This window comes from Corylus avellana, chromosome ca8 (assembly GCF_901000735.1).
Source record: "Corylus avellana chromosome ca8, CavTom2PMs-1.0".
In the NCBI taxonomy this organism is placed as follows: Eukaryota; Viridiplantae; Streptophyta; class Magnoliopsida; order Fagales; family Betulaceae; genus Corylus; species Corylus avellana.
In genome coordinates, this window is record NC_081548.1 from 15,124,546 (window position 1) to 15,134,375 (window position 9,830).

General features: G+C 36.9%; 1 protein-coding gene across 1 annotated transcript; it reads right to left on the reverse strand.

Annotated features, from left to right (window-relative positions):
- Nucleotides 1–8,271: 8,271 nt before the first annotated feature.
- LOC132190935 (uncharacterized) lies at nucleotides 8,272–8,739 on the reverse strand. Its single transcript, XM_059605962.1, has one exon. The coding sequence runs from the start codon at nucleotides 8,737–8,739 to the stop codon at nucleotides 8,272–8,274; it is 468 nt and encodes a 155-aa protein (XP_059461945.1).
- Between the last annotated feature and the right edge of the window lie 1,091 nt (nucleotides 8,740–9,830).

The following is a 9,830-nucleotide window of genomic DNA, read 5'->3' on the forward strand; positions in this document are numbered from 1 at the left end:
AGGCTTCCCACACTGCCCATGGAATATCCACTATGAAATCACTTTCCAAGGTCTATGGAATATAATTTCTTTCCCCTTAACTTTCACTGCTAAAACTCTAGGAAAATAGACTAAGTGATTTACTTTCCCCCTAATTTACCGTGGCATTTGAATCTTTTATCCACTATATATCCACTCATACTTATCATCTGCAGCTGAAGTCCACCCACTTGGATGATTTCCATTTAACAATATAATAAATTGGACCCCAACCTTTTAAGTCACACCTTCCCTTGCAAAGCTATTAGGCATCTCTCTTCCTCAATCATCTAATTTCTTTTTTCTTGCACAAAACTTCCAGCAACTTTGCAAGACATTTTTGGCTCACCTCTTTCTTACCCCGGCATCATATACCTTCCAAATCTGCTTGTGTTGTTCTGTCTTCTGCAAGCCACATGTTATTAAAATTGTTGTAGTTTTAATTATAACGAATATAGTTCATACTTCATCTTTTGATAGTTCTAGGAACTACATCATTTCTCAAGTGCTTCGACTTTAAACTAGAACTGAATGTTTAATTTGACTGCTACTCCAGCAGTTCACCACATACCTGGCATGATATTGCCCTTCAGGTAACCAAATCCCTTGTGTCTTTTGTCAGTTCCACCAGAGGACAACATCACTCTCTATTCAGCTTCTCGTCTTTCTCATGTGGTAAATTAAGCTCATTTCACAACCTTCACTGTTTGTATCAAATTTTAGTACACTTTCATTAAGTCATCAATTGACATTGTGTGCTTTCCATTAACATTCGCTACAAATTACAAAGTCTTCCCAAGTCCGAAGCACGAGTTGAACCAAGGAAAAGACTCATCTCTGCTACAAAGAACTTGATCCACTATACAATCTACAATGCTATGCATCACAAAGTCTTCCAGTCTTCAAGAAATTACATACGCTACTACCAAACTACACCACCTTCCTAACCTTGGTATAGGACTGGCCATGCTACAGCGACACTGAATCCCCCTAACCTAAAGATAAAAAAACCTTGCTTATTTACATAACTAATTTGCATGAGAAAATATCTCCTTACATTGAATAACCGTAAAAATATAGGAAATTAAATTCTAGGGTTTCAGATACCGAATATGTAATGTGAAAGATTTTAGATGGAACTCTCATATCCGAATAAGTGATCGGATAATCAAAAATTTATTTGAACAAATGAATTTCATATAGAATCTCTCATATTACCGACCTAAATTACTATCAATTTGAACAATAATTAGCCTCAATCCTAATTTAACTTTCTTCATGTATCACAGCCTAAAACCACCTAAACCGATGTAAACCCACAATAAGCATCAATGTCAATTAATATCGATGCAAATTCAAGGCCGATTGGCCCAATCCCAACATAAAAAAACAATAATGTTGAAGAAATTAAGCAAAAAAAATCAAGCAGATTTGTTCAATAGTGCTATGGCGATGGCTAGCTATGATGAAGGGGAGGAAGAGGCAGCCAAGGAGAGAGAAGACTGGTAAAATAAAGGCCGGGCAAAAGGGTTTATTTTGAGGGCAAACCAAGTTAATTAGTGCTTTGTTGCTTAATTGGATTTGAAAAGTGCATACAGTTCCCATCGTCTAGGTTTCTTTCTTTGGTTGCAACCAGACAAAGTAACCACTTTGTTCGCCCCTCTTGCTGTAAGGGATAGAATAATAGAGATTAGTTAGACGGGTATTTTAGTTAGGTAATTGTAGTGGGCCTTTTGTTATGGGCTATTGTAACTTGAAATTATGTAACTGTTGGGCAGAGTGTTAAATGGACTTGAAAAAGTGCAATCCAATCACATGCAAAGCCTTTGGATCTATACTTAGACTAAGTGTGGGCCTATTGCTAGCCATGAGGCCCAAAATCTGAAGGGCTTGTAGTGCTTTTTATTCTAATAGATTATATTTTTATTTTCTCAAACTTGACATAACTTTTAAAATTACCATTGAATTTGAGATGGATCACTATTGAATTCTGATTGACTAGTAATTTTAAAAGCCACTTCAATTTTAGATAACAATAACCAGGGCAAAGTAAATACTTTGAAATACTTTAGTTTTTTCAAATCAAATATGTAAAGAAGTCTCTCTTTGAGCTTCACGTAGTCGATTGAATTCGGTTTAATTCCTTGCCACCAGCCCACTCTTTTTTAGAAAAATCCAATCGGAGAACAATGAATCCCAAACAACCCCTAATACAAATGTCTTGTGTAGTTTTCTACTATTTGAATTCGTATTCTCTTTTAAAATAGTTCGTTCTCCAATACTCTTCAAGTTCACCCACCTCTTTTCAGAAAAAATCCATTTGGAAAACAAGAAATTCATAGACCTTCTCATAACTCATTCCAAAACACATCTTGTGAACCATAAATTGTTCGCCACAACTATCGATAAGAAACTCTTTATGGCCGGTCATTTCTGATCGAAATCGCCAAAGTGGTTCCAATGTTATCACTTCTATAAATTGAACTTTCGGACCTGCAAATTCAACAGTAAACAAACGATCATTTTCATCAATTCTCATTTGAGTTGTCATGCAATAAATAGTTTTTCCAACCACCGTCGCGTCTAATAGTTTCGAGTTATCACCACATTCAAGCTCTTGTTCAGTAAATTCACCATCGCCTGGCTGGCAGGATAGAAAAGAGCTTTCGAGCAATTTGAATAACAAGATATGCAATGTAGGATCACTTGGAGGCGATGATAGAACACAAATATCGCAATAGGAGGATTCCAACAGTAGCGGGAGCTGAATTTTTTCCAAAGAGATTGGATTCCAAAGATAAAAATCCTCAAAGTTAGGATCAATCAAAACCAGCCATCCATGAGAACAAGTGTATATGAATTTGTTGCACATCTCAGGAATGCTTTCCGTGTAATAACGATCTTTTGATACGTCAAAAAAAATTTGCCGTTGTCTATGCTTCCTGTCACAAATTACAAGCAGAGGGGTAAGACTAAGAAGAGAATGTGTATATTTAAGTTGTGTGTTTGCTTCCGCTGCTTCCATTACGTATTTTAATTAGCTATAAACCAATCCAAGACACAAGTTAGACTCATATTGAAAACAAACAATTAATACACAGAACAAGAATAAAGCCAAATTACAGTACATTTGTATGGTATGGAGTATAGTATGAATGATACAGATTTAAAAGCAAGCATTATCTAGTATAGTATAGGGATGTCAGAGACTAGGATATTAGATTATATTCCCTCAACCTCTTCCTAATTACTTCTCTTGCGGCACAATTATACAAAAAAAAAATATATTAATTATTTGAATTTTGACCACAAAATATATTGAAAAGAAATTACACAGATTATTGATATGAAAAATATATGGACATCCAAAGTACTACTAAAGTAGTACAAGTTTTTGATAAAACTGACACACTTGTTATTTGGACTGTCATATGGTATTTTATATTATAATTACTAGCATATAATCCGCATCATTGCGCGGGTTTTTTTTTTTTTTTTTTTTTTTTTTTAAAAAAAAAAATTATAATTTAAAGTCAAAGAATTTTTCGAGGAAACATCTTGAGAAATTTTAATAAAGAAAAAAAAAAGTACTAAAGAAACTCCATCTTCTTCATCCTAGCCAGCAACGTTTAAGATAAACACTTGTTCTGTTTTTAATGATTTTCCAAGTTATCACTTGGACAACCAATGAACAATTACTATATTAGGAATTATGAAACCGTACGCTAGATGACAATCAAGTGATCAACGACCACGATTCTTTCTACAACTTTAGTTTTTTTTTTTTTTTTTTTTTTTTTTTTTTTAATTCTACAACTTTAGTTTGAATTGCAATATTTGTTGTTATTGTATATAAATGTCAATTTTCAAAGTAGAAAAATTTATCTCTTTTTTTTTTTTTTTTTTTTTTTTTTTAAAGACTTATTTGTATTTCCTATTTAATCACGTGATATAATGGATGATAATTTGTAGTTGGATGATTATCAACTTTGTAGTTCTGTTTAATTTTGTTCGTCCGTCAATGGCCCACCTTTCAGGATTACTTCTTTTGGAATCTCTTAAAATACTACAATAGTCAAAATATATAAACGTATATACCTTTTGCCACAGGAAGTTTCTTGCGTTTAGAGAAGACGTCTCTCTGTTTTTATTCAACGTTCCCAATCAAAACAATTACTATAATCTTTTACTGCAATGAATAATCTTTTTCTATTACATTGTTTTAAGCAGGTATTAGCAGTGGCCTTGCCGCCTTGGGATATTGGTTCTACTTGTTGGTGGATGGTGGTACTACCAAGTTGTAAAAAAAATGAGGATGATTAAACAGAAGAACATGTTCTTCAAACGAAATGGTGGTTTATTGTTACAACAACAATTATCTTCTCATGAAGCAAATGTTGAGAACACCAAATTGTTTAATTCAAAAGATTTGGAGGAGGCTACTGACCGTTTTAATGTAAATAGAATACTTGGGTAGGGAGGACACAACGCTGTCTACATAAACATGTCAGCGAATGGAAGAATCGTTGCAGTGAAAAGTCCAAGGTAGTTGATGAAGGACAACTCAAAGAATTTATTAATGAAGTTGTCATTATTTCACAAATTAACCATAGGAATGTGGTTACGTTAATTGGTTGATGTTTGGAGAACGAAGTTCCTCTGCTATTTACGAATACGTTCCTAATGAAACTCTTTCCCAATATGTCAATTGTCAGAATGAGGAGTTTCCACTAACATGGGATATGCGCTTTCAAATTGTAGCAAAAGTTGCTGGAGCTCTTTTTCTACTTACACTCAGTGGCTTCTAATTATTATTATTTTTTAATGTCATTTTGTTGGCTAGATAATTTGTAGTTTTCGTTGTATTGTACTAGTAATTTCAAGAATCATATAAGAACATGGATTAACCATATCCAACAATTGTCTTATAATAGTATAAGATAGCAAAGTATAGTAATTGTTACAACTCCACCAATGGTCCTGGGTATTGTTGCAATTGCTCCGATTGTTTTTAGGGGAACCCATACCTCCCTCATGGTTGCACAGGTAATTCAATAAAAAGTTTTGAACAACATTAATAAACTTTTTCTATTGAATGTTTGAATCAATTACAAGGGTAGCTGTCTGACCGCAATTCCTTAGTAGTGTTGCTTTCCTGTCCTGCGAGATATGATATTGGACAAAACTTGCTCACACGGTTGGTTAGCTTTTGTTGTTATCGTGCACAATAATTGATGAATAATATAGAATTGAAAAGAGAGAGAGTCAAGACACAGATTTAACGTGGTTCGGCAATGTGCCTACATCCACAGAGAGGCAGGTGTATTTACTCTTAATAATTCAGAGTTACATCATAACATATATATAGGAAAAACCCTAAACCCTACTTGTACGGACGTATTAAGGAAATTCCCAAAATACTCCCGCCCCGTGAACAACACTCACTCCGCTCCCGTCTACTTAGCCTTCTACTAGTGTTAATATGAGCCACTAATTCCAACAATCTCCACATTGGCGAGTATTCACCTCTTCGAAGATAATCATTTGAATTCACCTGGAATTGTTAGGTTTGAGGATGCCGCCGCCTCTCTTTTCTCCTCTCTAGCACCTAGAGACATTTGTCAAGTCCAAGCAATGTTTGAACTTATCTGCAGTAACATGCTTCGTCAACATGTCCGCTACATTCTCAGGAGTTTGAATCTTCTCAAGTAACAATTCACCTGTAACAACCAATTCCTTGATCATGTAAAACCTCACATCAATGTGCTTGGTTCTCATATGATACACCTGGTTTTTTCCCAAATAAATGGCACTCTGGCTGTCATAATGCAACGAAACTCTACCTTGCTGAATACCCAGCTCCTTGACTAACCCTGTGAGCCACAAAGCTTCCTTTGCAACTTTAGCCACCACCATGTACTTTGCCTCAGTTGTGGACATCGCAACTGTGGAATGAATTATAGACTTCCAACATATGAGTCCTCTTGCAAGAGTAAACACATAACCCGTGGTCGACCTCCTATCATCCAAGTTCCCTACATAATCTGCATCCACATATTCCACAACTAACAAATCTCACTTCTGTTTGACAAAAGTGATGCCGTAGTCTGTAGTACCTTTCAAGTATCTGAAAATCCATTTAACTGCATCACAGTGCTGTCTTCCTGGATTTGCTATGTACTTGCTCACCACACTCACTGCATGAGCCAAATTTGGCCTAGTACATACCATTGCATACATGAGACACCCCACTGCACTGGCATATGAGACCTTAGACATATTTTCAGTTTCTTCAACTGTCTTTGGACACTGAGAGGTAGACAAACGGAATTGATTCGCCAAATATGTAGTCACAGATTTCACATTCTCCATGCTAAACCTCTCCAACACCTTCTTTACATAGCCGGCCTGAGATAGCCACAATCTCTTGGCATCCCTATCCCTGCAAATCTCCATCTCGAGAATCTTCTTGTCTGCACCCAAATCCTTCATGTCAAATTCTCTACTCAACAAAACCTTTAGTTTGTTGACCTTCACTATACTCTTTGCTGCAATAAGCATATCATCCACGTACAGTAACAGAAAAATAAATGAGTCATCATCAAGGCTCCTCACATAAGCACAACAATCATAGTCACATCTCCTGTAGCCAATTCTGATCATGTAGGAGTCAAACTGCTTATACCACTGCCTTGAAGACTGCTTCAACCCATAAAGTGAATTCTTCAATTTACAGACCAAGTACTTATGTTCAGGTTGACTGAACCCCTCTAGCTGCTCCATGTAAATCTGCTCCTCCAAATCGCCATGGAGAAAAGCTATCTTCACATCCATCTACTCCAATGTCATGTCATAATGAGCTACCAACGACAATACCGCTTTGATGGAAGTATGTCTGATCACTGGGAAAATATTTTCTCCAAATCGCCATGGAAAATATTTTCTCACTGGGAAAATATTTTCTCGAGCCTTGAACTTTCCCTTTGATACTTCTTCATTTTTCTTGAACACCCATTTACACCCTATCGCCTTCTTCCTGTCTAGAAGCTCCACCAAATCTCACATCTGGTTCTTATGCAAGGACACGAGAGTCTCTAATTTCACTTACACTACCTACTGATCACTGGTACTGTTTTCTGGCCACTACTACTTTAATTAGCATATAAATAGATATTATTGAGATAGAATTTAATGGGATTGGCAGTGAAGGACAATTGGTCTTAGAGAGGACCATTTGACAGCTTTTTCATTTATTTTTGTAATGAATATTGGTCGTGACTGCTGACCAACTTAATTTGACAGTGGAGTTGGTTGTCTCTCCTTGCCAATATTTTCTTTAAATTTTAAATTTTTTTACTCATGATTGTTAGTAATTGAACCATGTAAATATTGAAAGGGTTTTTTCCTTTTTCTATTTTTTTTAATGAATTAAGTGTACGATTTTTTCTTAATTAATTTCTTTTGACCTTTCTTTTTATTAACTCACGTGTCCTCTTTTCTTTTTCTTTTTTTTTTTTACTCATAATTTTAATAATTGAACCATGCAAATATTGAAAGGGGTCTTTCCTTTTTCTATTTATTTTTAATGAATTAAGTGTACGATTTTTCCTTAATTAATTCTTTTTTACCTTTCTTTTTATTAACTCACGTTTATCTCTCTCACCCTAAATCACGATTTTTTTTTTTTTAAATAAATTAAGTGTCTTAATGCATTAATATCTCTCCCTTTATTAAAACACAAATTTTCTTAATTAATTCCTTTTGACCTTTCGTTTTATTAACTCACATTTATCTCTCACCCTCAATCACATCGGTCTCTCTCACTCTAAATTCACCCTCCCCTTCTACAATAACAACGTTTCAAAACACTTTCCTATAGAAGTTAACGGTTGCACAAAGTTTATTTGTTCAGTTTCATAGAAATATATTTGTTCATTATGTTTATTTAATTGACTTTGTTGTTCATTAAATATTCCTTCTATGATTTTTTATCTCTTTCTTTGATGAAAGAAATAAAACTACTCCTATGAGAATAAATATTTTAATATGTTTTATGGGTTTTATGATTTAAGGGTCTTTTTTTTTTTTTTTTTGAATTGGTTCTCATCAAAAGCCAAAAGCAAAACTAATACATCAGGAGCTTAACTCTTCCACAGCAAATGGGAAATCCTCCCTCCACTCTCTACCCTCCCCATACCTAAACACACCTTTTGCTACATTATGCGCTGCCCCATTAGCTACCCTGCTGATATATTAAACCACCCAGCCCATGTGCTTTACAATTTCTTCTTTAGCAGTGTTCACAATTTGCCCATAGGTCGTCCAACAATCTTCTTCTTTGTTGAGTGCTCTGACTATCTCCAGCGCATCCCCTTCAAAGACTACATTTTGGTAACCCATACGTTGAGCATAATCCACCGCAAGCCATGCACCGATTGCCTCAACCGTGGGAGCGTTGGTAATAGATCTCTTGGTAGCACACAACATCGCCATAGCCTTCCCTGTGTGATCACGCACGATAACTCCGACCCCCATCTGGTGTTGACTGTTGATAATCGAGGCGTCCCAATTGATCTTGACATATCCCACTGGAGGAGGCACCCAAGTGACAGTGGGGTTAAGAGGAAAAGCCATGTCCGTGGTAATGCTCCTCTGTGTTGCATTATTGAAAGCCGCCACCTGCTCCCTTGCATATCGAATCAGTACCGACAGTCCCACCATATCACCCCTGTGCACTAATGAGTTCCTTCTAAACTAAATTTGTCTCGCCACAGTGGCCACTAGCTGCAACTGATCCTTATTCAACCGGTCCATCAGTTTTGCCATAATATAGATGAACTCAGTTTCATCGCTTGTGCATTTCTGAATCCTTGGATCACACTCCAGCCACACATCTTTAGCTGACAAACAAGTCCACAGGATATGTCCAACAGTTTCACTCTCCCTACCACAAATCGGACAAAGAGGATCAGAGGATACATGCCTCTTGAACAACCGCTCCTTGGTGGGCAAGATATTACTACAAGCTTGCCAGAGGAAGGTTTTGACCACTCGAGCACATTTGATCCTCCAGATTCCTTTCCATATTCCAGCTATTTGGTGAGCGTTGGAGCAGCTGCCCTCCTTTTTGAGGGAGTTCTCCTGTCCCATGTGGTATGCACTGCGGACAGTGTAATTCCCATGCTTTGTAGCCGCCCAGACCAGCTGATCCTTTCTTCTTTGAGCACATACAGCTATGCTGCATATCTACCGTGCTTCCTCCTCGCCAAAGACTTCGGTTACCAAAGCCGTGTTCCACCAATTCGTTTCCAGATCAAGTAACTCACACACCTTGGCTTCCGATGACAGAATTCTCACAGGGGATTGAACTAAGCAGGACCCCGGCTTTGGGAGCCATTTATCTCCCCAAACCTTAATGGACTTACCGTCCCCTACTCTCCAAACAAGCCCTTCTTTGAGAAGAGGTTTCGCATTCCAAATGCTACACCAAACGTACGACAGCTTCCGGCCTAGAGTGGAATCCATAAAAGAGACATTCGGATAATACTTTTCCCGGAAAATTTTGGCCGCCAAAGTGTCCGGTCTTTTTAGCAACCTCCACCCTTGCTTCCCAAGGAGAGCCAAATTAAACATTTCAATGTCTCGATATCCCAAACCCCCTCGCTCCTTAGCCCTCCCCATTTTGCTCCAACTCATCCAAGCAATCTGAGCATCATTCGCCTTATGCCCCCACCAAAACTTAGACATCATGGAACTAATTTCTTGACAAAGAGTTTTGGGCAATTGGAACACACTCATCGTGTAAGTGGGGA